The 27,984-nt window shown below is 40.5% G+C and overlaps 1 protein-coding gene and 1 non-coding gene across 3 annotated transcripts in view; both read left to right on the forward strand.

Annotated features, from left to right (window-relative positions):
• SCAP (SREBF chaperone) overlaps positions 1-27,984 on the forward strand; it is a 98,327-nt gene that overhangs the window by 25,053 nt on the left and 45,290 nt on the right. For both annotated transcript variants that reach the window (XM_061128735.1, XM_061128736.1), the window contains exon 2: positions 27,414-27,633. In XM_061128735.1, coding sequence (XP_060984718.1) covers positions 27,512-27,633 — 122 coding nt within the window. In that variant the 5' untranslated portion in view covers positions 27,414-27,511. The remainder of the gene's footprint in view (positions 1-27,413; positions 27,634-27,984) is intronic.
• On the forward strand, positions 17,009-17,117 carry LOC133046305 (U6 spliceosomal RNA). The gene has a single exon (XR_009690447.1). It is a non-coding gene; the product is annotated as a U6 spliceosomal RNA (small nuclear RNA).

A 27,984-nucleotide genomic window follows, 5' to 3' on the forward strand; every position in this document is an offset into this window, starting at 1 on the left:
CGATAGTTGTTCAACGGCTAGTTGAGATTTTGGTGCTCTGGTGGAAGATGAGTGCATGTCCTTCTACTCTGCCATTTTGAACCAGAAGCTGGAACTACCCAACTGCAGTATTTGTGCCTGGAGAATTCTGTGAACAGAGGAGCCTGGTAGACTACAGTCCACGGGGTCACAAAGAGTTGGACACAACTGAGTGACTAAAACTTTCTGTCTTCTCACTAGTAATCAGCCTGTTCAGATTTTCTATTCTTGATTTAGTCTTATTGGTTGTATGTTTCTAAGATTCTATTCATTTCTTTTTGGTTGTCAATTTTTTTTGGCATCTAATTTTTCATAGAAGTCTCTTATGATCCTCTATATAGAGGATATATAGATTATATCCTCTGTGATATCACCTCCTTTCATTTCTGATTGAATCCTCTCTTTTGATGAGTCTAGCCAAAGGTGTGTCAGTTTTGTCTTTTCAAAAAACCAGCTTTTGGTTTCATTCATCTTTTCTGTTGTCTTTTTAGACTATTTCCACTCTGATCTTTGTTATTTTCTTCCTTCTAAGTAAAAGGCTTAGTTTATTCTTCTTTTTCTGGTTCTTGAGGTGTTAAGTTACGTTGTCTATTTGAGATAGTTCTTTTTTCTAAGCATAGACCTTTATTATTATAAACTTTCCTCTTAAAACTACTTTTGCTGCATTCCATAAGTTTTGGTATGTTGTGTTTCCATTTTTGTGTCATGATTTTTAAAATTTTTAAAATTCTCTTTTGATTTCTTCTCTGATCTATCAGTTCTTCAAGATTTTGTTCCTTAATTCCACATTTGTGAATTTTCCGTTTTTCTTCCTGTTACTGATCCTAGTTTCATATTATTGTGGTCAGAAAGGACACTTCATTTTTTAAATATCGATTTATTTATTTGCCTGTGTCAGGTCTTCGTTGTGTTATGCGGGATCTTCCGTTGCGGCGCCCAGACTCTACCTCGTTGTGGTGCAGGTTCAGTAGTTGCAGCACACGGGCTTAGTTGCTCCTTGGCATGTGGGATCTTAGTTCCCTGACCAGGGATCAAACCTGCATCCCCTGTATTGCAAGGCGAATTCTTAACTACTGGACCACCAGGAAAGTCCCTCCTTCATTCTTAATAAATTTTCTAAGACTTGTTTTCTGATGTAACTCAGGATCTATCCTGAAGAATGTTCCATGTGCGCTTGAGAAGAATGTGTGTTCTGGTACTGTTTGGATGAAATATTTTGTGCCATGTATGGATCCATTTGTTCTGGAGTTTAGTTCAAATTCAAATGCTTCCTTATTGATTTTCTGTTTGAACAATCTCTGTTTTGTTGAAAGTGGGGTATAGAGGTCCCCTACTATTACTGTATTATCTTTTTCTCTCTTCAGATCTGTTAGTATTTGTTTAACATATTTAGGTGCTCTGATAATGGGTGCCTGTATATTTACAAGTGTTACATACTCTTGATGAATTGACTTTGTTTTCATTATTTAATGACCTTTTTTGTCTCTTGTCCAGCTTTAAAAAGTATTTTTGTTTATTTTGTTTTCGTTTAATTTTGGCTGTGCTGAGTCTTGGTTGCTGCACATGCCTCTCTCGTGGTGAGCGGGCGCTGTTCTCTTGTCGTGGTGCATGGTCTTCTCCCTGCGGTGGCTTCTCTTGTTGCAGAGCACGGGCCCTGGAGCTCGCTCTGAACAGTTGTGGTTCATGGGCTTAGTTGCCCTGTGACATGGGGGATCTTCCTGGATCAGGGATTGAACCCATGTCTCCTGCATTGCCAGGCAGATTCTTTACCAGTGAGCCTCCAGGGAAGCCCTTTTGTTAAGTTTTTGTCTGGTATAAGTATAGCCATTCCTGCTCTCTTTTGGTTTTCATTTGCATGAAATATCTTTTTCCATCCCTTCACTTTGAGTCTTTTTGTGTCCTTAAAGCTAAATTGAGTCTCTTTAAATGGATAATATAAAATGTCATTTGGTTACCTGTGCTAATAAAGTTTCTCCTTGATAATGAAAAAAGAAAAAGCTAAATTGAGTCTCTTGTGGGAAGCATATAGTTGGGTCTTTTTTTTTTTTTTAATCCATTCAGCTACCTTTTGAATAGATGGATGATTTAAGGAATTAAAATTTAAAGTAATTATTGACAGGTAAGGATTTGGAAATGGCAACCCACTCCAGTACTCTTGCCTGGAAAGTTCCTTGGATGGAGGAGCCTGGTAGGCTACAGTCCATGGGATCACAAAGAGTTGGACATGACTGAGCGACTTCACTCACTTCACTCACTCAAGGATTTACTAGATCTTTTCTGTTAGCTCAGCTGGTTGTATCTTATTATGTTCTGACTGTTTTGTAGTTCTTTGTTCCTTTCTTCCTCTCTTGGTAATCATTTTTTTTTTAATTCAAAAATTTTCCTTAGTGGTGTATTTTTTAAAGTATTTTTAGTTCCTTAATTGAGGTAAAATTGTCATGCAATAAACTGCACAATATTTAAAGTACAATTTGATGAATTTAACATATATATATACACACATACACATCCTGAAGCTATCACTGCAGTCAAGATAATATACATATCTATCACCTCCCACAAAAAAACAAAAAATAAAACAGATCCATCTAATCAGCCTCCAATGTAAAGCAAAGAGTTGTATTTTACACAGTTTTTTTGTTTGTTTTTATCAATTGGAGAGTAATTGCTTTACAATGTTGTGTTGGTTTCTGCCATAAAACAATGTGAGTTAGCCGTAAGTATACATATGCCTCCTCCGTCCTGACCTCCCCTCCCGCCGCCCACCCCATCCCATCCCTCTAGGTTGTCACGGAGCGCCGGGGTGAGCTCCCTGTGTTGTACGGCAGTTTCCCACTAGCTGTCTGTTTTACTCATGCTAATGTACATGCTTCAGTGCCACTCTCAGTCTGTCCCCACTGTCCTTCCCCCTCCGTGTCCACACGTCTCTTCTCTGTGTGTGTGTCTGTTGTTGCCCTGTTCATAGATTCATCAGTACCATCCTTCTAGATTCTGTATATATGCATTGTTATACAATATTTGTTTTTCTCTTTCTGACTTACTTTACTCTTTTTTTTTCCATTTATTTTTATTAGTTGGGGGCTAATTACTTTACAGTATTGTAGTGGTATTTGTCATACATTGACATGGATCAGCCATGGATTTACATGTATTCCCCATCCCGATCCCCCCTCCCACCTCCCTCACTTTACTCTTTATAACAGGCCCTAGGTTCATCCACTTCACTGACACTGACTCAGATTTATTCCTTTTTGTTTATTTTTTGTTCACTTTTATGGCTGAGTAATATTCCATTGTATATATGTATCACAACTTCTTCATCCATTCATTTGTCGGTGGACATCTCGGTTGCTGCACTGAGCATCAGGGTCTTTTTCAGTCTTTTTCAGTTATGGTTTTCTCAGGATATATGCCCAGGAGTGGGGTTACTGGTAGTTTTATTTTTCGTATTTTTTTCTTAAATAAATCTCCACACTGTTCTCCATAGTGGCTATATCAGTTTACATTCGTACCAACTATGCAAGAGCGTTCCCTTTTCTCTACATCCTTTCCAGCATTTATTGTTTATAGATTTTTTGATATGGCCATTCTGACTAGTGTGAGGTGATACCTCATTGTAGTTTTGATTTGCGTTTCTCTAATAATGAGTGGTGAACATTTTTTCTTGTGTTTCATGGCCTTCTGTATGTCTTCTTTGGAGAAATGTCTGTTTAGGTCTTCTGCCCATGTTTTAATTGGGTTGTTTGTTTTTCAGATATTGAGCTGCCTGAACTGCTTGAATATTTTGGAGAATCCTTAGTGGCGTGTTTTGATCTTGATCTTTTATCTGTCTGCTCTAGTTTTCTGTTTTGTGATTTTTGTGAGGGTTATAAAAAACATCTTACAGTTTTAAGAATCAATTTTAAGCTAATAACAACTTAACTTTGATAGCATATAAAAATTCTGTGCTTTTCTCTCTTCTTCCACTTTATGTTTTTGATATCACACTTTACATCTTTTTATATTGTATATTCATGTAGAAATTATTATAGCTATAGTGATTTTTAATGCTTCTGTGCCTTATCCTTTATATTAGAGTTAAGAGATAACATACCAGCATAATACAGTACTAAAGTCATCCTCAGTATGTGGGAGATTGGTTCCATGACACCCCTCATCCCTTGTGTATACCCAGAATCCATGGATGCCTAAGTCCCTTGGATAAAATGGAGTAGTACTTACATATAACCTTTAAGTCATCTGTAGATTACTTATAATACCTAATGCAGTATAAATATCATGTACATAGTTGTAAACGCTATGTAAATTGTAGCTGGAGTAGTGCATATTCAAGGTTTACTTTCTGGAACTTTGAGATTTTTTTTCCTCAAATATTTTCAGTCAATTCCTTTCAGTCTGTGGATGTGGAATTCTTGAATAGAGAGGGCCAGCTGTATTTTGAATTTGATTGTATGCTTGCCTTCACCAGTGTGTTTTATATTTCCCTATGTTCTCATGTTATTGATGTCCTCTCATTTCAGTTTGAAGAACTCCTTTTAGTATTTCTTGTAAGGCAGATCTAGTGATGATGAATGCTCTACACATTTGTTTGACTTGGAAAATCTTTTTTTTTTTTCATTTATATATTTATTTTTTGCTGCACTGGACTCTTTTCTGTGAGCAGACTTTCTCTAGTTGTGGCCAGTGGGGTACTGCACTCTAGTTGTCGTGCTTGGGCGTATCATTGCTGTGGTTTCTCTTGTTGCAGAGCATGGGCTGTGGGACACATGGGCTTCAGTAGTTGTGGCTTGCAGGCTTAGTTGCCCTGTGGCATGTGGGATCTTAGATTCTGGACAAAGGATCGAACCTATGTCCCCTGTGTTGGCAGGTGGATTTTTAACCACAGGACCACCAGGAAGTTTCCTGTGTGGGAGAGTCTTTATCTCTCCTTCATTTCTGAAGGATAGATTTGCCAGGTAAAGTATTCTTGGTTGGCAGCTTTTTTTGCTTTGTTTTGTTTTACTGAAATATGGTTGATTTACAATGTGGTGTTAGTTTCAGGTGTACAGCAAGATGATTCAATGTTTTTTATGTATCTGTTCTTTTTAATTATTTTCCCATTTAGGTTGTTTCATAATATTGAGCAGAGTTCCTTTTGCTATACAGTAGGTCCTTGTTGGTTATCCTTTTACAGTATAACAGTGTGTACATGTCAGTCCCAAACTCCCTAACTGTCCCTCCCACAACCTGTCCTCTCTGGTAACCCTAAGTTTGTTCTCTAAGCCTATGAGTCTATTTCTGTTTTGTAAATATGTTCACTTGTACAATTTTTCAAAGATTCTGCATATAAATGGTATCATACCATATTTCTCTTTTGTTGACTACTCCATTTTGATGGCTACTCCATTTCTTCTAAGGGATTCCTGCCCACAGTAGTGGATATAATGGTCATCTGAGTTAAAATCACCCATTCCAGTCCATTTTAGTTCACTGATTCCTAGAATGTCGACATTCACTCTTGCCATCTCCTGTTTGACCACTTCCAATTTGCCTTGATTCATGGACCTAACATTCCAGGTTCCTATGCAATATTCCTCTTTACAGCATCGGACCTTGCTTCTATCACCAGTCCCATCCACAACTGGGCATTGTTTTTGTTTTGGCTCCATCCTTTCATTCTTTCCGGAGTTATTTCTCCACTGATCTCCAGTAGCATATTGGGCACCTACCGACCTGGGGAGTTTCTCTTTCGGTATCCTATCATTTTGCCTTCTCATACTGTTCATGGGGTTCTCAAGGCAAGAATACTGAAGTGGTTTGCCATTCCCTTCTCCAGTGGACCATATTCTGTCAGACCTCTCCACCATGACCCGACCATCTTGGGTGGGCCCCACACGGCATGGCTTAGTTTCATTGAGTTAGACAAGACTGTGGTCCTGTGATCAAGTTGGCTAGTTTTTTGTGATTATGGTTTTAGTGTGTCTGCCTTCTGGTGCCCTCTCGCAACAACTACCGTCTTACTTGGGTTTCTCTTACCTTAGACGTGGGGTATCTCTTCACAGCTGCTCCTTACCTTGGACGAGGGGTATCTTCTCACGGCCGCCCCTCCTGACCTTGAACGTGGGAGTAGCTCCTCTTGGCCCTCCTGCGACCGCGCAGCAGCCGCTCCTTGGAGGTGGGGTAGCTGACCTCTGGGGTGGGGAAGCTCCTCTCGGCCGCCGCTCCTGCGCTGAGCACAGCCTGGTGCTCTCGGTCGCTACCTCTGACCTTGGGTGAGGGGGTAGCTCCGAAATGCAGTACTTGGATGCAATCTCAAAAAGTACAGAATGATCTCTGTTCGTTTCCAAGGCAAACCATTCAATATCACGGTAATCCAAGCCTGTGCCCCAACCAGTAACACTGAAGAAGCCGAAGTTGAACGGTTCTATGAAGACCTACAAGACCTTTTAGAGCTAACACCCAAAAAAGATGTCCTTTTCATTATAGGGGACTGGAATGCAAAAGTAGAAAGTCAAGAAACACCTGGAGTAACAGGCAAATTTGGCCTTGGAGTACGGAATGAAGCTGGGTAAAGGCTAATAGAGTTTTGCCAAGAGAATGCACTGGTCATAGCAAACACCCTCTTCCAACAACACAAGAGAAGACTCTACACATGGACATCACCAGATGGTCAACACCGAAATCAGATTGATTATATTCTTTGCAGCCAAAGATGGAGAAGCTCTATACAATCAGCAAAAACAAGACTGGGAGCTGACTGTGGCTCAGATCATGAACTCCTTATTGCCAAATTCAGACTTAAACTGAAGAGAGTAGGGATAACCACTAGACCATTCAGGTATGACCTAAATCAAATCCCTTATGACTATACAGTGGAAGTGAGAAATAGATTTAAGGGACTAGATCTGATAGACAGCCTGATGAACTATTGACAGATGTTCTTGACATTGTATAGGAGAACAGGGATCAAGATCATCCCCATGGAAAAGAAATGCAAAAAGGCAAAATGGTTGTCTGAGGAGGACTTACAAGTAGCTGTGAAACGAAGAGAAGCTAAAAGCAAAGGAGAAAAGGAAAGATATTCCCATTTGAATGCAGAGTTCCAAAGAATAGCCAAGAGGAGATAAGAAAGGTTTCCTCAGTGATCAGTGCAAAGAAATAGAGGAAAACAACAGAATGGGAAAGACTAGAGATCTCTTCAAGAAAATTAGAGATACCAAGGGAACAATTTCATGCAATAATGGGCTCAATAAAGGACAGAAATGGTATGGACCTAACAGAAACCGAAGATATTAAAAAGAGGTGGTAAGAATACACGGAAGAACTGTACAAAAAAGATCTTCATGACCCAGATAATGACAGTGGTGTGATCACTCACCTAGAGCCAGACATCCTGAAATGTGAAGTCAAATGGGCCTTAGGAAGCATCACTACGAACAAAGCTAGTGGATGTGATGGAATTCCAGTTGAGCTATTTCAAAGCCTGAAAGATGATGCTGTGAAAGTGCTGCACTCAATATGCCAGCAAATTTGGAAAACTCAGCAGTGGCCACAGGACTGGAAAAGGACCCGTTTTCATTCCAATCCCTAAGAAAGGCAATGCCAAAGAATGCTCAAACTACCGCACAATTGCACTCATCTCACACGCTAGTAAAGTAATGCTCAAAATTCTCCAAGCCAGGCTTCAGCAATACGTGAACTGTAAACTTCCAGATGTTCAAGCTGGTTTTAGAAAAGGCAGAGGAACCAGAGATCAAATTGCCAACATCCATTGGATCCTCGAAAAAGCAAGAGAGTTCCAGAAGAACATCTATTTCTGCTTTATTGACTACGCCAAAGCCTTTGACTTGTGGATCACAATAAACTGTGGAAAATTCTGAAGGAGATGGGAATACCAAACCATCTGACCTGCCTCTTGAGAAACCTCTATGCAGGTCAGGAAGCAACAGTTAGAACTGGACATGGAACAACAGACTGGTTCCAAATAGGAAAAGAAGTACATCAAGGCTGTAGATTGTCACCCTGCTTATTTAACTTATATGCAGAATACATCATGAGAAACGCTGGGCTGGAAGAAGCACAAGCTGGAATCAAGATTGCCAGGAGAAATATCAATAACCTCAGATATGCAGATGACACCATCCTTATGGCAGAAAGTGAAGAGGAACTAAAGAGCCTCTTGATGAAAGTGAAAGAGGAGAGTGAAAAAGTTGGCTTAAAGCTCAACATTCAGAAAACTAAGATCATGGCATCTGGTCCCATCACCTCATGGGAAATAGATGGGGAGACCGTGGAAACAGTGTCAGACTTTATTTTTTTGTGCTCCAAAATCACTGCAGATGGTGACTGCAGCCATGAAATTAAAGACGCTTACTCCTTGGAAGGAAAGTTATGACCAACCTGGATAGCATATTAAAAGGCAGAGACATTACTTTGCCAACAAAGGTCCATCTGCTCAAGGCTATGGTTTTTCCAGTGGTCATGTATGGTTGTGAGAGTTGGACTATGAAGAAAGCTGAGCACCACAGAATTGATACTTTTGAACTGTGGTGTTGGAGAAGACTCTTGAGAGTCCCTTGGACTGCAGGGAGATCCAACCAGTCCATCCTGAAGGAGATCAGTCCTGGGTGTTCACTGGAAGGACTGATGCTGAAGCTGAAACTGCAGTGCTTTGGCCACCTCATGCGAAGAGTTGACTCATTGGAAAAGACCCTGATGCTGGGAAGGATTGGGGGCAGAAGGAGAAGGGGACGACAGAGGATGAGATGGCTGGATGGCATCACTGACTCAATGGGCATGAGTTTGAGTAAACTCCGGGAGTTTGTGATGGACAGGGAGGCCTGGTGTGCTGCGATTCATGGGGTTGCAAACAGTCGGACACGACTGAGCGACTGAACTGACGGACCATATTTCTCTTACTCTGACTTACTTCACTTAGTATGACAATCTCCAGGTCCATCCATGTTGCTGCAAGTGGCATTATTTCATCCTTTTTAATGACTGAGTGATATTCCATCGTAAATATGTACCATATCTTCTTTATCCATTCTTCTTTTGATGATCTTGCTTCCATGTCTTGGCTATTGTAAACAGTGCTAAAAAGAACATTGGGAGTGCATGTATCTTTTCGGACCAGGTTTTCCCTGGATACATGCCCAGGAGTGGGATTGCAGGATCATATGGTAGTTCTATTTGTAGTTTCTTTAAGAATCTCCATACTTCTTTTTTCCATAGTTCCTATTTCAGTTTGTATTCCCACCAACAGTGTAGGAAGGTTCCCTTCTCTCCACCCCCTCTCCATCATTTATTGTTTGTGGATTTTGATGATAGCCATTCTGACTGATGTGAAGTGATATCTGTTTTAGTTTTGATTTGCATTTCTGTAATAATTAGCAATGTTGAACATCTCTTCATGTGCCCCTTGGCCCTCTGTAAGTCTTCTTTGGAGAATTGTTTGTTTAGGTCTTCTGTTTATTTTTTGATTGGGTTGTTTCTTTTGATGATACTAAGCCACATGAGCTGTTTGTAAATTTTTGGAGACTAATCCCTTGTTGGTCACATCACTGGCAAATATTTTCTCCCATTATGCGAGTTGTTTTTAATTTTGTTTATCGTTTCCTTTGCTATGCAAAAGATTTGAGCTTAATTAGCTCTCATTTGTTTATATTTGTTTTTATTTCCATTACTCTGGGAGACGGATCAAAAAGATATTGCTGAGAATTATGTCGTGAGAATGTTCTGCCTGTGTTTTCCTCTGAGTTTTATAGTTTCCAGTGTCACATTTAGATCTTTTACCCATTTTGAATATTTTTTGTGTATAGTATTAAATAATGTTTTCATTTTATTTTTTTGCATGTGAGTTGTCCAGTTTTCCAAGCACCATTTAGTGATGGGACTGTCTTTCCTCCGTTGTATAGTCTTGCCTCCTTTGTTTAGATTAACTGACCTTGGGTACATGGGTTTATTTCTGGGCTTTCCATCCTCTTCCTTTGATCTGTCTTTGTTTTTGTGCCCCTACCATATTGTTTTGATAATTGTAACTTTGTAGTGTGGTCTGAAGAAAGGGGGCCTTTTCCTCCAGCTCCCTTTTTCTTTGTCAAGATTGCTTTGGCTATTGGGATATTTTGTGTCTCCATACAAATTTTAAGATATTTTGTTCTAGTTCTATTAACAGTGCCATTGGTAATTTGATAGGGGTTGCATTGAATCTACAGATTGCCTTTGGTAGTATGTCATTTTAACAGTATTAATTATTCCAATCCAAGAACATGATAAATCCTTCCATCTGTTTGTGTCATCTCCACTTTGTTTCATCAGTGTCATAATTTTCAGAATACAGGTCTTTTGTCTCCTTATTCCTAGATACAGTATTTTATTCTTTTTGATAAGATGGTAAATGGAGTTGTTTCTTGAACTTCTCTTTCTGATCTTTCATTGTTAGTGTAGATAAATTCAGCAGACTTCTATGTTTTAATTTTGTAACCTGCAACTTTACCAAATTCATTAATGAGCTTTAGTAGTGTTGTTAGAATTTCCTGTGTATAGTATCATGTCATCTGAAATAGTGACACTTTAATTGGTTCTTTCCCTTTTCCAATTTGGATACCTTTTATTTCTTTTGTCTTTTCTGATTGCTGTGGCTAGGACCTCCAAAAACTCTGTTGAATAAAAGCAACGAGAGTGGGCATTCTTGTCTTGTTCCTGATCTTAGAGGAAATGCTTTCGGCTTTTCACCATTTAGTATGATGTTAGCTATAGGTTTGTCATGAGTGGACTTTATTATGTTGAGGTAGGCTCCCTCTGTGCCCATTTTCTGGGAAGTTTTTATTGTAAATGGATGTTGTATTTTGTCAGAAGTTTTCTTTACATCTATTGAGATGATCATATAGTTTTTAGTCTTCAATTTGTTGATGTGGTATATCACACTGATCTGTGGATATTGAAAAATCCTTGCATCCCTGGGATAAATTCCACTTGATCATGATGTATGATGTTTTTAATGTACTGTTGGATTTGGACTGCTAGAATTTTGTTGAGGATTTCTGTGTCTGTTCATTAGTGATCTTGGCCTGTTAATTCTGTGTGTGTGTGGTATGTTTGTCTGGTTTTGGTATCAGGGTAATGGTTGGCCTCACAGAATGAGTTTGGAAGATTTCCTTCCTCTGCAGTTTTTTGCAACAGTTTCAGAAAGATAAGGGTTAGCTCTTCTCTAAATGTTTGACAGAATTTGCCCATGTAGCTATCTGGTTCTGGACTTTAGTTTGTTGACAGTTGTCTTTTTTTTTTTTTAAGGTAGACATGTTTTTTTTTTTTTTTTCTTTCTCTCTTTCTTTTTTACTTATTATTATTTTTTTAAAATAGTAGTCATTATTACTTTTTTTTGAGTGCACTGGGTCTTTGTTGCTGCACATGGGCTTTCTCTAGTGGTAGAGGGCGAGGGCTACTTTCCAGTCGTGGTGAATGGGCTTCTCCTTGTGTCACATTGTGGTGGCGTCTCTTGTTGCAGAGCACAGGCACTCAGGCGTGCGGGCTCAGTAGTTGTGGAGCACAGGTTTAGTTGCCCCGCAGCATGTGGAATCTTCCTGGACCAGGGATGGAACCTGTGTCCCCTGCATTGACCGGTGAATTCTTAACCACGGGACCACCAGGGAAGTCCTATTGGGAGTGTTTTAATCACAGTTTTGAATTCAGTACTTGTGATTGGTCTGTTCATATTTTCTGGTTCTTCCTGTTTCAGTCTTAGGAAATTTTACCTAAGAATTTCTCCATTTCTTCCAAGTTGTCCTTTTCATTGGTGTACAGTTGCTATAATAGTCTATTTTTTAAATATATATGTTATTAAAGTATAGTTGCCTTACAATGTTTTAGGTACACAGCAAAGTGATTTAGTTACACATATATACATATATTATTTTTCAGATTATTTTCCATTATAGGTTATTAAAGATATTAACTATAGTTCCCAGTGCTATATGGTAAACTTTTGTTTCTTGCTGCATATCTATTTTTTTAAATTAAGAAATCTAGCATTCTATTCATACTGGGTCAAACAAGTGGAATCAAAATGTCATAAATTCTTTAGTTAGGCAAAAATTCATTAGTTTTCTAAAATATATATTATACATGCTATTTATATATATATGTATATACTATGCTTCGTAAAGGCTTGAGAAAGAACATTAAAAAAAAGAAGGGATGGAGAAATTAGAAAACTAAAGGAAATGGAAGCCCTGTGAATATGAAATAGAAAAAGTGGAACAAACCAGATGAAAGTAAAAGATCATCATATAGTCCAGTTGCTTTTAAGCATGGCTGCTCACTAGAAACATTTCTGGAGCTCTGGAGAAAAAAAGCAATACCTGAACATTAATATTTTACAAAAATGTAATAGTCTCTTATGATTCTTTGTATTTCTGTGTTGTCAGTTGTAACTTCCTTTTCATTTCTGATTTTGATTTGAGTCATTTCCCTTTTTTTCTTGAAGAGTCTGTCTAAAGGTTTATCAGTTTTGTTATCTTTTCAAAGAATCAGCTTTTAGTATCATTGACCTTTGATATTATATTCCTCCTCTATATCATTTCTTTATTTTGTTAATTTTTATTGGAATATAGTTGCTTTACTTTATATCATTTATTTCTGCTGTGATCTTTATGATTTCTTTCCTTCTACTAACTTTAGGTTTTGTTCTTTCTCTAGTTGCTTTTGGTGTAAGTTTAGATTGTTTATTTAAGATTTTTTTCCCTGAAATAAGCTTGTGTTGCTATAAAATTCTCCTTTAGGTTTGCTTTGGCTGTATCCTATAGGTTTTGGATCGTTGTGCCTTTGTTTTCATCAATCACTGGGTGTTTTTTGACTTCCTCTTTGATTCCTTCGGTGATCCACTGCTGTGTAGCAGCATGTTGTCTTCCACGTGTTTGTGTGTTTTGTAGTTGTTTTTCTTGTAGTTTATTTCTTCTCTCATAGTGTTGTGGTTGGAAAAGATGCTTGATATAATTTCAGCTTTCTTAAATTTACCAAGACCTGCTTTGTGATCCTGTTTTTGTAGATGATTTGTATTATTTTTTAGATTTCACATTTAAGTGGTATTATATAATACTTGTCTTTGTCTTCACTTGGTGTGATGTACTCTAAGTTCATCCATGTTGCTGCAAATGGCAATATTTCTTTTTTTAATGGCTGAGAAATATCCTATTGTATGTATGTGTGTGGGGGTATGTGTGTATCACATAAAGAACACGTGTTCTTTATCCATTCATCTTTTGAGGGGTACTTATCTGTTGTACATAGTACTGCTGAGAACATTAGGGTGCATCTGTCTTTTCAAATTAGAGTTTTCAGCTTTTCTGGATATAGGTTGGCAGATTTCCTTTTTTTTTTTTTTTTTTTGGCAGCACTTTGAATAAATCATTTCATTCTCTCCTGGCCTGCAATATGTGAGAAATCCACTGGTAGCCTTATGGGAGTTTCCTTGTATGTGAGGAATTTTTTTCTCTTGTCACTTTTAAAATTCTCTTTGTCTTTGATTTTAGGTGATTTCATTATGGTGTGTATTGAGATCTTTTGGGGGACCTATTAAAAACTTGGATGTCTCAATCTCTTCACAGATTGGGAAGATCTCAGCTATTATTTCTTTAAATAAGTTTTCTGCCCCTTTCTCCTCTTTTTCCTTTGGGGACTCCAACAGTGCTTAGGTTATTTTTCTTCATACCCCGTAATTTATGAAGGCTTTCTTCACTTTTTCCTATTTTCTCTTCATTCACCTTAACCTGGATAATTTCAAATGATCTGTCATTGACCTCATGGATTTTTTTCTTCTGCTTGATTAAGTCTGTTATTAATACTTTCTAGTGCATTTTCATTTCATTCATTTCAGTTTTCAGCACCATGATTTGTGTTTGGTTCTTTTATGATTTATGTCTCTCTGTTAAATTTTTCCTTTTGTTCATGTGACTTCCTTGGTGGCTCAGATGGTAAAGAACTCATCTGCAATGCCAGAGACCTGGGTTCTGTCCCTGGGTCAAGAGGATCCCCTGGAGAAGGAAGTGGCAACCCACTCCAGTATTCTTGCCTGGGAAATCCCACGGACAGAGGAGCCTGGCGGGCTGCAGTCCATTGGGTCACTAAGAGTTGGACACAACTGAGTGACCAACAATTTTGTTCATGTATTATTTTTCTGACTTCACTGAATTGTCTGTTTTCTTGCAGCTCATTGAGGATATCGTTAAAACAAATACTTTGAATCTTCTGTTGGGCAGATTGCAGATCGCCATTTCTTTGGGGTCAGTAATTGAAGAATTACTGTGTTCCTTTGGTGCCATGCTTCATGGAGTTTTTGTATTCCGTGAAGTCTCATATTGCTGTCTTTGCACTGGAAGCCATCATCTCTTCCAGGCTTCAGGAGAGATACAACTTCTGTCAGCCCTGCTAGAGATTTCTCAGTAAATGAAAATTTCATTATCAGCTACTCCAAATGCTTTTTTAATGGTTATCAAGTTTTAGAATCAACCTGTAGAAAACATATGGAAGATTTTGTATGAGTTGTAAAAGTGAATATTACATATCTTGACAATCTATGAAGATAATAAGCATTAAAATAACTAAAATCAGAACTACCTTCTGGTACTATCTGATAGAAGCCCATATATACCACTTTTATAATTGAGAAGTAATTGCCATTGCAGCTCATAAAAGGTAAGTTGGGGGTGATACTCTCATTCTTGATTGATAGATCAAATGGCTGTGTTTACTTTCATGGAGCTGTGTGCTTATAATCTGTGTGCTTTTCTGTAATATTTTATGCTAAACTTTGAAAGTGTACTCAATGTTGACTCAATAGTCGTTATAAAAAGGTTAAAAGTACAGAAAGTTGACTTAAACTGCCTCTGCATGTAAGAATATCACATGAAGAAAAACAACCACTGTTACCAGCATTTCCTTCCATTCTCTCGTTGTGCTTTTTTTTGACCACATGGCATGTGGAACTTCCCCAACCAGGGATAGAACCCATGCCCCCCTGCATTGGAATTGCGGAGTCTTCTAACAACTGGACCACCTGGGAAGTCCTGTTGTGCGTCTTTTGCCTATATCCTTTACTTAAATTTTTTTCTGATTGGAAAAGTACATATTCTCTTTAGAAAAGTTGCTAAACACAGTAAGGCCATGCTTCTCACAATGGGATTAACGATATGATTGACAAAATCATGCCAAAGGCCATAATATGGAAGGTTTCATTAATGGCAAGGTACCCAGAAATTTAAGATTTTTATGTTAAAAATGTAAGGGTTCTGGGGTTTCCCTGGCAGTTCAGTGGTTAACTCTCCATGCTCCCCATGGAGGGTGCATGGGTTTGATCCCTGGTTGGGAATTAAGTCTGCGTGGCATGGCCTTAAAATAAAACAAACAAGTTAAAATGTAAGGGTCCTGATTTTGGTCAGCATATAGTAAGCACACAGTCCCCTCTGCCTCTGGCTGCATGTGTGCTAAGTAGCTTCAGTGTGCCTGAAACCATGCGGGCCTGTGGACTGTAGCCCGCCACGCTCCTCTGTCTGTGAGATTCTCCAAGCAAGAATACTGCAGTGGGTTCCTGTGCCCTCCTGCAGGGGATCTTCCCAGCCCAGGGATCGAACCCAGGTCTCCCGCATTACAGACGATTCTTTACCATCTGAGCTACCAGGGAAGCCCAAAAAACTAGAATTGGTAGCCTATCTCTTCTCCAGGTGAACTTCCCGACCCAGGAATTGAACAAGGGTCTCCTGCATTGCAGGTAAATTCTTTACCAGCTGAGCTACCAGGGAAGCGCATTCTTTGTATCTCTTACATCTCCTGCATTGGCAGTCAGGTTCTTCACCACTAGCATCACCTGGGAAGTCCTTCTGGCTAAATGCAATTAAATGACTAGGGCCGATTGCATGGACCACCGGTTGGAAAGGAAACTTGTTTTTGTTTTTCCTCTCCATAGAGTGTCTTCTAGCATGGACTCAAAGGTAACCCAGAACCTGGAACTGGACACACTAAGTATAGACAGAAGTCCAAGAGAAGCCTGTTTTTCTAGTCTGAGGAGTGAGAAAGGGACTTCTTAAGAGATTGGAGGGTAAGGATGCAGGAAGAAAATCTTGTGTCTTGTTTGTTTTTTTTCCCCTCCATTTTCTCCTGCTCTTGACCCCCATGAAATTTTGTGGTGGTGAAGGCAATAGTGACATCGGCAGCCAGCAGGGAGAGGAATCCTTTTATTTATAGGAATTATGGTCTCAAGAACATGGAGAAGTTTGCTGATTTTGTTCTCAATTCTTACTGCTTGACCTGGGAAGCAGTTACAGTTGTGGGAGGTGCTCAGCAGTAGAAAGAAATGAAATTATTTCCTTTCTTGCCAGTAGACCCACGAAAGGTCCTCTGGGAGCTGGAATGTCTTGGAAAGATTGTAAAGAGGAAAGTGAAAGTTGCTCAGTTGTTTCCGACTCTTTGCAACCCCATGGACTGTACAGTCCCTGGAATTCTCCAGGCCAGAATACTGGAACGGGTAGCCTTTACCCTCTCCAGGGGATCTTCCCAACCCAGGGATCGAACCCAGGTCTCCCTCATTGCAGGCGGATTCTTTACCAGCTGAGCCACAAGGGAAGCCCAAGAATACTGGAGTGGGTAGCCTATCCCTTCTCCAGATCTTCCCGACCCAGGAAGCAAGCCGGGGTCTCTTGCATTGCAGGCAATTCTTTACCAGCTGAGCTGTCAGGGAAGCCCTGTAAAGAGGAAGGAACTCAACAAAGTGAACCCGTAATACTGTGTATGAACTCCGGGTTCTCCTAAATATTATCTGTGCATTTGACCCTAAACAGCACACCAAAGGCTAGGCTGCTGTCCAAGTCATGTGCCAGAGTCTGCACAATATGCTTGAGGCAAGTCAGAATGGTACTGCAGGGGCTTTAAAATGATCTGATGTTGGAACCACAGCCCAGAGAGAGTGGATAGGAATTTGTGGATTGGACCTAATCAGGGAGATTGCTGCTAAAACAAAAATGTGCACTCACTTCAGCAGCACACATACTGAAATCGGAACAATGCAGAGAAAATTAGCATGGCCCCTGTACAAGGATGACACGCAAATTCCTGAAGTGTTTCGTACTTTTTTCCTTAAAAAAACTAGGAATAGAACTACCATATGACCCAACAATCCCACTACTGGGCATATACCCTGAGAAAACCATAATTGAAAGAGACACATGTACCCCAGTGATTGCCGCGGCACTGTTTACAATAGCTAGAACATGGGAACACCTAGATGTCGATTGACAGGTGAGTGGACAAAGAAGCTGTGGTACATGTATACAATGAAATGTTACTCAGCCATAAAAAAGAACACATTTGAGTCAGTCTTAATGAAGTGGAGGGACCTGAAACCTGTTACACATAGTGAGATAGGTCAGAGAAAGACAAATACCATATGTCAATGCATATATATGGAATCTAGAAAGATGGTACTGATGAACCTATTTGCAGGGCAGCAGTGGATGTGCAGACATGGAGAACAGACTTGTGTGGACCCAGTTGGGGAAGGAGAGGGTGGGATGAATTGAGAGAGCAGCATGGAAGCATATACATTGCAATATGTGAAATAGATAGCTAGTGGAAATTTGCTGTATGAGGTAGGGAGCTCAAATCAGGGACTCTGTGACAACCTGGAGGGGTGGGCTGGGGTAGGAGGTGGGAGGAGGTTCGGGGGGGGCATATGTATACCTTTGGCTGATTCATGTTGATAATGGCAGAAACCAATACAATATTGTAAAGCAAATATCGTCCAATTACAAACTATAAAAAAAAACAAGAACCACTTTCTATTGCACTTGAACAAGATCCAGAATAACATAGCATAGTATCCAGACATTCAAAGTTACTCCACATGTAAACAATCAGGAAAATCTTACCATCTCCTAAGGGGAAAAGACAGTCAACAGATGGCCACCATGACATAACAGAGATGTTGGAATCAGGAAAGAATTTAAACTAAAATTATTAGTTAAAACCTGGCTCTAATAATTCAGGGTGCACATTTTTTTTTAAGTTTGTTTATATTTGGCCATGCTTTAAAGGTCCGTCCAGTCAAGGCTATGGTTTTTCCAGTGGTCATGTATGGATGAGAGAGTTGGACTATAAAGAAAGCTGAGCGCCGCAGAACTGATGCTTTTGAACTGTGGTGTTGGAGAAGACTCTTGAGAGTCCCTTGGACTGCAAGGAGATCCAGCCAGTCCATCCTAAAGGAAATCAGTCCTGGGTGTTCATTGGAAGGACTGATGTTGAAACTGAAACTCCAATACTTTGGCCACCTGATGTGAAGAGCTGACTCATTGGAAAAGACCATGATGCTGGGAAAGATTGAGGGCAGGAGGAGAAGGGGACAGCAGAGGATGAGATGGTTGGATGGCATCACCGACTCGATGGACATGGGTTTGGGTGGACTCTGGGAGTTGTTGATGGACAGGGAGGCCTGGCGTGCTGCGGTTCATGGGGTCGCAGAGTCGGACACGACTGAGCGACTGAACTGAACTGAGCTGTCTTTGCTGCTGCACGGGCTCTTCTCTAGCTGCGGCAGGTGGAGGCTGCGCGCTAGTTGTGGTGCATGGGGTTCGCATCGCAGTGGCTTCTCTCGTAGCGGAGCACAGGTCTGTAGTGTGCAGGTTTCAGGCATTGCGGCTCCCACGCTCTGGAGCACAGACTCCGTAGTTGTGGCACATGGGCTTAGTTGCTCCTCAGCTTTTGGGATCTTACTGGACCAGGGGTTGAACCCGTGCCTCCTGCATTTGCAGGTGGATTCTTTACCTCTGGACTACCACGTTATTCCTTGAGGGTGAACATTTCTGAAACAAATGGAAAGATAGACATTTAAATTGGAAGTTTTATAACTGAAACTATATTTAAAATTCATTGAGTGGACTCAGTGACATATATTAAGAGATATATTAAGAAGTCAGTTAACTTGAAGGTAGAAGGGTAAAACCTATGTATTTGAACAACAGGTTTTTAAAATAAACTGAAGAAAAATGAAGAGATCTTCAGGGGCCCATGGGACAGTAAGAAAACGTTTGTCTTTCATGTTATCAAAGTCTCAGAAGGAGTGGAGATGGAGTGCAGTAAAAGTGTGTGTGGACATTATAGGAAGAAAGAAAGATGTTTCTTACACAGTTGACATGATATTCTACTTAGAAAATCCCAAGGAATGTACAAAAAAGACTGTGGAACTAATTATTGAGTTCAGCACAAATGCAGGATACAAGAGCAACATATTGAAATCAGTTATATTTCTTTGTACTAGCGATTAACACGGGGAAACTGAAATTGAAAACAGAACCAGTCAAAGAAATTGGGTGTAAATCTAACAAAACATGTACAGCACTTATATGCTAAAAGCAGTAATGATTAAAGTAATACAGTAATGATTAAAGTAATACAGTAATGATTAAAGAGGGAGTTCCTGTGAGTGGTTAGGACTCTATGCTTCCGTTGCAGGGGACGTGAGTTCGATCTCTGGTCGGGGAACTAAGATCCCATAAGCTGCAGTGCTGCCAAGGGAAAAAAAAAATCAGAGATTAAATAAATAGAGATATTTTGTTCATAGATTGGAAGACTAAACATAGTGGCAATATCAATTCTTCTCAAAATTGATAATGCAAGTTTATTGTAATTCCTATCAAAATTCTAGCAAGTTTTTTTTAGATGTAGACAAGATTACTTTAATATCTATATGGAAAGGCAAAGAAATTAGAAAAGGTAAAACAATTTTGAAGAAGAATAAAATGAGAGGAATCTCTTTACCCATTTCAAGACTTTAGAGCTACAGTCATCAAGACCATGTGGTATTGAGGGAGGGATAGACACGTAGATCAGTGGTACAGTTCAGAAAACCTAGAAATAGACTCACACAAGTACAGCCAGTTGCTTTTTGACTGAAGTTCAGTCAAAAGTTCTTATGTTGAAACCCTCAGTGTGATTAAATTAGGAAGTCATAGCCTTTTGGGGGATAATTAAGTCGTGAGGGTGGAGTCCTCATGAATGGGATTACCTGCCCTGGTAAATGAGACCGCAGAGAGGTCTCACTCCCTTTTCTGCCATGTGAAGGCACGGTGAGAAGACGGCCGTCTGTGAACCAGGAAATGGGCCCTCATCAGAAACGCAACCTGCCAGTGCCTTGACTTGGACTGCCTAGACTCCAGAAGTGTGAAGAGTAAATATTTATTGTTTAAGCCACCCAGTGTATGCTATTTCTGTGGTAACAGCCCAGAGGGCTAAGACAGGTGCCAAAGCAGTTCATTGGAGGAAAGGTAGTCTTTTTAACATTTAGTGTTGCAACAATTGGTTATCCACAGGGAAAAACAAAATGCAAACCTAACCTCACATCTCACACAAAAAGTAACTCAAATGTTTCATAGATTTAAGGTGGGTTCAGACAGTAAAGAAGGGCCTGCAATGCAGGAGACCCAGGTTTGATCCCTGGTTCCAGAAGATCCCCTGGAGAAGGAAATGGCTAAAGAATTCCATGGGCAGAGAAGCCTGGTGGGCTACAGTCCATGGACTGTAGAGAGTCACAGAGAATCAAACACCACTGAGCCACTAATACACAACAATTAAATATTTTAGGAAGAAACACCAGAGAAAAATTTCAGAAGTAAGGCTTGGTGAAGAATTCTTTTTTAAAAATGTATTTTTTATCTATTGTAGCATTTTAATTTTTTTGGCTGTGCTGGGTCTTCGTTGCTTTGCATGGACTTTCTCTAGTTGCAGCAAGCAGGAGCTACTCTTTGCACGAGCTTCTCATTGCTTCTCATTGTGGTGGCTTCTCTGGTTGCAGAGCACAGACTCTCTAAAGTGAAGGCTTCAGTAGTTGTGGCATGTGGGCTCAGTAACTACGGCTTACGAGCTCCAGAGCGCTGTCTCGGTGGTTGTGGCCCACTGACTTAGTTGCTTCTCAGCATGTGGGATCTTTCCAGACCAGGGATTGAACCTGTGTCCCCTGCCTTGAAAGGTGGATTCCTATCCACTGCACCGCCAAGGAAGTCTGGTGAAGAATTCTTACACATGGCACCTAAAGCATGACCCATATAGGGGGGAAAAAATAGGATAAATTAGACTTCATCAAAAATTAAAAGCTTTGGCTCTATCATAGAATCTGTGAAAAGAATTTTTAAGAAGACAGGTTACAGACTTGAAGAAAATATTTGTGAACAACATGTCTAGCAGGGACTTACATCTAGACTATCTAGAATATATTATATAAGGAAATCTCAGCAACTCCTAAATACCTAGTGGATCAAAGAAGAAAGTACATGAGGAGTTAGAAAATACTTTTGAGATGAATGCAAACAAAACAAAAAATTCGCAAATACAGAAGCTGTGGGATACAACTAAAGTAGTGTTTAGAGGGAAATTTACAACTGTTAGTGCCTGTGTTAACAGAGAGAAAACAGCTCAGATCAGTAACCTTAAGAAATTAAAGAAGAAAAAGAAGAAGCTAGAAAACAGAAAAATAAACCCATAACAAACAGAAGGAAGAAAATAATAAAGACTAGAGTGTAAACAAATGCAGAGAGACTGGGAAAATAGTGAAGTACATAAAAGCAAGAGTTTGTTTTTTTAAAAGATCAACAGAGAATAAGAGGAAGCTCAAATAACTGGAATCATGACAGAAAGTGGGGATGGGACAGTACCACCAACCTTCAGTAATAAAAATGACTATAATACTATGAACAGCAAATATTATGCTAATAAATTAGATAGCCTAGGTGAAATGGACAAATTCCTGGAAACACACAAACTAACAAAATTTATTCAAGAAGAAATAGAAAATCTGAATAGACTTGACAGATAAAGAGATTGAGTTAATAGTTTAAAAACTTCCCACACAGAAGGAAAAAGCCCAAGATCAGATGGCTTCACTAGTAAATTCTGTCAAATATTTAAAGGTGATTTAACTAGCTTTGACTGGACAGACTGTTGTTGGTAAAGTAATGTCTCTGTTTTTTAATATGCTGTCTAGGTTGGTCATAGCTTTTCTTCCAAGGAACAAGTGTCTTTTAATTTCATGGCTGCAGTTACCATCTGCAGTGATTTTGGAGCCCCCAAAATAAAGTCTTTTCACAGTTTCCATTGTTTCCCCATCTATTTACCATGAAGTGATGGGACTGAATGCCATGATATTAGTTTTCTGAATGTTGAATTTTAAGCCAACTTTTTCACTCTCCTCTTTCACTTTCATCAAGAGGCTCTTTAGTTCCTCTTCGCTTTCTGCCATAAGTGTGGTGTCATCTGCCCATTTGTATCTGAGGTTATTGATATTTCTCCCAGAAATCTTGATTCCAGCTTGTGCTTCATCCAGCCTGGCATTTCACATGATGTTGATGTATTCTGCATATAAGTTAAATAAGCAGGGTGACAATATACAGCCTTGATATACTCCTTTCCCGATTTGGAATCAGTCTGTTGTTCCATGTCCAGTTCTAACTGTTTGTTCTTGACCTGCATACAGATTTCTCAGGAGGCAGGTCAGGTGGTCTGGTCTCCCATCTCCTGAAGAATTTTCCACAGTTCATTGTGATCCAGACAGTCAAAGTCTTTATTGTACTCAATAAAGCAGAAATAGATGTTTTTCTGGAACTCTCTTGCTTTTTCGATGATCTAGTGAATGTTGGCAATTTGATCTCTGGTTCCTCTGCCTTTTCTAAATCCAGCTGGAACATCTGGAAGTTCACGGATAATGTACTGTTAAGCCTGACTTGGAGAATTTTGAGCATCACTTTAGTAGCATGTGAGAAGAGTGCAATTGTGCGGTAGTTTGAACATTCTTTGGCATTGCCTTTTTTTGGGATTAGAATGAAAACGGACCTTTTCCAGTCCTGTGGCCACTACTGAGTTTTCCAAATTTGCTGACATATTGAGTGCAGCACTTTCACAGCATCATCTTTTAGGATTTGAAAAAGTTCAACTGGAATTCCATCGCCTCCACTAGCTTTGTTCGTAGTGATGCTTCCTAAGGCCCACTTGACTTCACATTCCAGGATGTCTGGCTCTAGGTGAGTGATCACACCATTGTAGTTATCTGGGTCATTAAGACCTTTTTTGTACAGTTCTCTGTATTCTTGCCATCTCTTCTTAATATCTTCTGCTTCTGTTAGGTCCACACCATTTCTTTGCTTTATTGTGCCCTTCTTCACATGAAATGTTCCCTTGGTATCTTTAATTTTCTTGAAGAGATCTCTAGTCTTTCCCATTCTGTTGTTTTCCTCTATTTCTTTGCATTGATCACTGAAGAAGGCTTGCTTTCTTTCTTTCTTTCTTTTTTTTTTTTAAGAAGGCTTTCTTATCTCTCCTTGATATTCTTTGAAACTCTGCATTCAAACAGGTGTATCTTTCCTTTTCTCCTTTTCCTCTCAGTAGCCATGAGGGAAATGCAAATCAAGATCAAATAAGATACTTACACACTCCTATTAGTCCAGCTAAAATAAAGAATAGTAGCAATACCAAATGCTGGTGAGGATGCCAAGAAATGAAGTCTGTCTGGTGGAAGTGTAAAACGGTGTGGGTACTCTGGAAAATATGTTGGCAGTCTTAGGTTGTATAGTACGTTTTATGTTTCCTAACAGTTTCACTTCTGGGTATTTATTCCAGTGAAAGAAGATAGTCAGTAAATGTTTGTGGTAAGAATAAGCATGATGGGTCCAGTATGGCTGAAATTTAGGGGAGATGGTAAGGCTTTTCAACAAATGATCTTGGAAAGCTTTGAGACAGAGTCTGCAGTCTATGTCGTTTTTTGCATCTCTTTCCCTACTCCCTCCTTGGGGCTTTGACACATTTATTTTTCTTGGTTGCGTGTTTAACTTTTGTGAGTTGGTTGAAGAGAATTTTAAATGCTGAAAGTTTGGTGAATACAGGCACAAAATAAATAGACCATCATCTCTTAAAAAAAAATAATGTCCTGTGTTAATGTATATTACGTGTATGGATTTTTCTAAAATTGCACACTTATGATCTGGTTTGGGGCAGGTTCGGAATCATGGGTTCAGCAGGCTCGTGACAAAGTGGCCCCAGTCTGCCCTCAGGGACTCCTCCTGCTCTCTGATGCCCTTTGTCCTCTGAGCCAGTGGGTCTGACTTGATCTGGGCTTGTCCTCTCTGTAGACTTCCTCCAGGGCTGTTCTTTGTCCTGGTTCCAATCGTTTTTTTTTCTTTATACATACAGCTCTATAATTTGGGTCTATAACAGCAGAGCCCTTTGTTTTTGCTTGTAGCAGGGTGTCCCGTGAAGGCATTGGACAAGATCATTTACATTTTTGTGTAATAGGTCCGCTCAGGCCCCCAGGGCCTCCATCCCTTCTACATATTGTGTCTATTTTTAATTTTTAAAAATTATTTTAAATTGCTATTTTTTATTTTTTAAAATTACATTTTTAATTTTTTAAAATTATTTTTATTGTGTTAAAATATGTATAAACATAAAATCTGCCATGTGACCCATTAATTGTGCAATTCAGGGACATTAATTACATTCACTGTGTTGTGCGGCCATCACCGTTATCTGTTTCTAAAACTTTTCATCACCCCAGAAAGCTGTAATTAGTAACTTCCTATCCTCTCTGCCCCCAGGCTCCTAGTAACCTCCAATCTGTTTTCCGTCTCTACGGATTTTCCTAATCTAGATGTTTCTTATAAGTGGCATCATATAAAGTTTGTCTTGTTGCATCTGCCTTACTTCATTTAGCATGTTTGCATGGTCTGTCCATGTCGTAGTATGTATCAGAACCTCATTCCTTTCTATGGCCAAACAACATTGTACCGTGTGTGTATATATCACATAAAAACTGTTGTGTCTCTTTAAATTCAGGAAGCTGAGTTCAGAGTGTAGATTTTGAGCTGAAGAAATTTATCAAGTGTGGGGCAATGTAGGAAAGAGAAAATTTCAGTTCAGGTTGGATAAATTGTGCTTTGGAATAGCTTCGTGTCAAAGTGAACACAGTGGAGGGGGAAGATGAGTAATTCTCTTGCCAGGTTCAGGTAGGTGGGCTGTGTAATGAACTAGAATTTGGACTTCTTATTTTTGTTTGTTTTATGATTTTGTTTCCCGGGTGCTATGAAAATGAGCAATTAATATAAGTAATAGAGATGAATGGGAACTGAAAATGACTAAGATCATGTCAGAAAGACTTGTACTTGCTGCAGAATGGAAGGGAAATGTTTTTGTTTTTTTTCTCATATTAGTAATTTCATGTATAAGAGAACAGAAGAGTCCTGAGAAGGAGATTAGGATTAGTAGGATCACAGTTTCCTGGTGGGCTTGGTTTGGGGACCTTTAAGGGAAGAGATGTGGGGCTTGGCAGAGGACTGAGGTTGGAAACGCTCCAGCTTGTTCCTGACAGTGTCTTTCCACAGACATGTTTCTCATTAGTGTTTGTTTCCCCCTTGGGGCAGGATGGAGAGTTGGGGGCGTAGGAGCAGAAAAGTCGCTTCCCCAGAGTCATGGGTTATGCTGGTGGGAAGTGCAGCTGCGGGGCCTGCCGCGGCCCTGAGACCTTTGTGAGCTCTGAGGCTCCAGGTGAGCGGCTGGCTCTTGTCAGCAGCTCTGCTACTTGGGCAGGGCTGTCCCTTGCTGGCTCCCCTGCCTGCTGCCTTTTGAGTTGACCCACAGAGGGCTCTGTGTCGTCTTTCCTTAGAAGGTTCTTGGACCGGAGAATTGCACGCATGCTTGAGGCTTGTGCCTGCAGGAAGGTGGATGGAGTGGATCCCTTCTGTTGACTGGCTGTGGTGTGACTGCTCTTGCTTCTCGTTTCTGCTCTCAGACTTCTGAGGCATCATCGCTTTGGCCTGGGTTTCATCAGTGAGCCAGATAATGCCAAGAAACACGTCTGGGCAGGTTCCGTGCAGCAGAGACTGGAAAATAGCAACACGGAACAGGAGAAGTAGATTTTTTTTTTTTTTTTTTTAAGAAATATGGTTTTATTTTTATTTATTTATTAATGGCTGTGCTGGGTCTTTATTGCTGTATGCTGGCTTTTTTTCTGGTTGCAGCGGGCAGGGGGCAGTTGTTGCTCTCTAGTTGTGCTGCGTGGTCTGTCCTCGCCATGGCTGCTGCTGTGGAGCGCGGGCTGTCGTGCGCACGGGCATTAGTAGTTGCAGCTCGTGGTCTTTAGTACATGCGCTCAGTGGTTGTGGCCCATGGGCTTAGTTGCTCCACAGCATGTGAAATCTTCCCAGACCAGGGATTGAACCTGTGTCCTCTTCATTGGCAGGCAGATTCTTAACCACTGGACCACCGGGGAAGTCCAGAAGTAGATTTAAATGTGAATTTCATTGGAGAGCTCAGCAGGGAAAGGAATTCTAGATCTCTGGGCCCTTCTATTAGAATTTGATATTCTGATTTTGGGGGGTGTAAGTTTTCTGGCACAAGCTTCTGTTGGGAAGCAATGCACAGACAAACGAGAGACTTAACTGGAAGGATATGGCATGGCCGGAAGGAAGACCTCCTGAGTCTTCAGAAAGGACTGGAGCCAGAGCAGCACAGTGATCTGGGAGCCGGAAGCTCTCGGGGAGGATTCAGCACCACCATGTCCAGTTTTGCTTCTTTTTCTCAGAAGTCAAAGTCCAGGGAGACAGACATGACCAGCCTGGCAGGGGTCAGGGAGGGGACCTTAACTGACAGTCCGTGCAGGGTGGATCTTGTGCAGAAAGCTGAGTGGCGCTGGCTGCTGTCACTCAGAGAAGGAGATGGCTTGGGCAGCAGGAGCAGAAGGGGCCCTCTGCCCCACATGTTCCCAGAACAACGTGGGACCAGAAGCAGAGACTTCCACCTTGCAGTGCAGTTTGTTTTATGTCAGGGGCCTAGGCTTTTTGGTGTTTTTACGTTGAGGGCTGATCTCACTGAATGTTCTTTATCAGTGAATCACTGTTTGTGCAAGAAATGTGTTTTTTGAGGGATCAGTCCTTGTATGAAGGTTTTTCCCAAGGATTTCTCTTGGTCTGGCCTTTGCACAGAGAACAGGGGGGCGGGTTTCCAGAATGTCCATTTGGCTGAGAGCAGCTGAAGGTGCTGTCAGTTACGCAGGCGTGCTCTCTTGTGCCACGGGTGAGAACAATGCCCTCTCGAGGGAGTGGCCTTTTTAAGAAAGTGCCTGATGTGGAAGATGGTTGAGAGTTTGTTACTAGAGCTAGAGGGGCAGTGTTTTGGTGTCTTTGGTTAGACTTACTTGGACCCTGCCCACAGTCACTAGGAGTGGACCAAGATTGTGCACACGTGTGTGTGCGTGCATGGGTTGGGGTTGATGTCTCCAGCTCTTCTTGCCTGTACACATCCTGATTCGGTCTCCACATCCCTGCCACCTCCCCTGGGTGCCCTAGTGTTCACAGCCAGGTACTCTTTGCTCATTTGCTTTTCTCTCTTCTTGCCAGGTGTCTGCAAATGGTGTACATTGTCAGTGCCATCCAGCGTGTGCCAGGCTGATCCATGGTCACTTTCCGGGATGGCAGCAAGGTGACTTCAGCTGAGGATGACCCTGACTGAAAGGCTGCGTGAGAAGATATCTCAGGCCTTCTACAACCATGGGCTGTTCTGTGCGTCCTACCCCATCCCCATCATTCTCTTCACGGGGCTCTGCATCTTAGCCTGCTGGTATGTTTCCAAGTTACCCTGGATATGGTGCGCCAGTAGACTTCCTAACCCTGACTGTTGTGTAGCCCTTGGACTGTGTCTTTTTACACAGTGGAACTTGAGGCTCATTTGGGCCCACCAGTGGGAAGCTCTAGTCCTGGGGTGGTAGCCACTGCACTAAAACAGTCCACATTTATCCTAATTTAAGTCACCAGGTTTGTTCATATTATTGAGAATTTCTCAAAATAACGTTGAGATGTTTCTAAGAAACTGCAGGATGAATAAAAGCGTGATCTTTTAACTTTCCTTCTCAGCAGTGGTAGCTTCCTTTTGTCATCCAGTTAAGAACAGGAGCCTCGGAGTGTTGCAAGA

Source organism: Dama dama, chromosome 24 (assembly GCF_033118175.1).
Source record: "Dama dama isolate Ldn47 chromosome 24, ASM3311817v1, whole genome shotgun sequence".
In the NCBI taxonomy this organism is placed as follows: domain Eukaryota; kingdom Metazoa; phylum Chordata; class Mammalia; order Artiodactyla; family Cervidae; genus Dama; species Dama dama.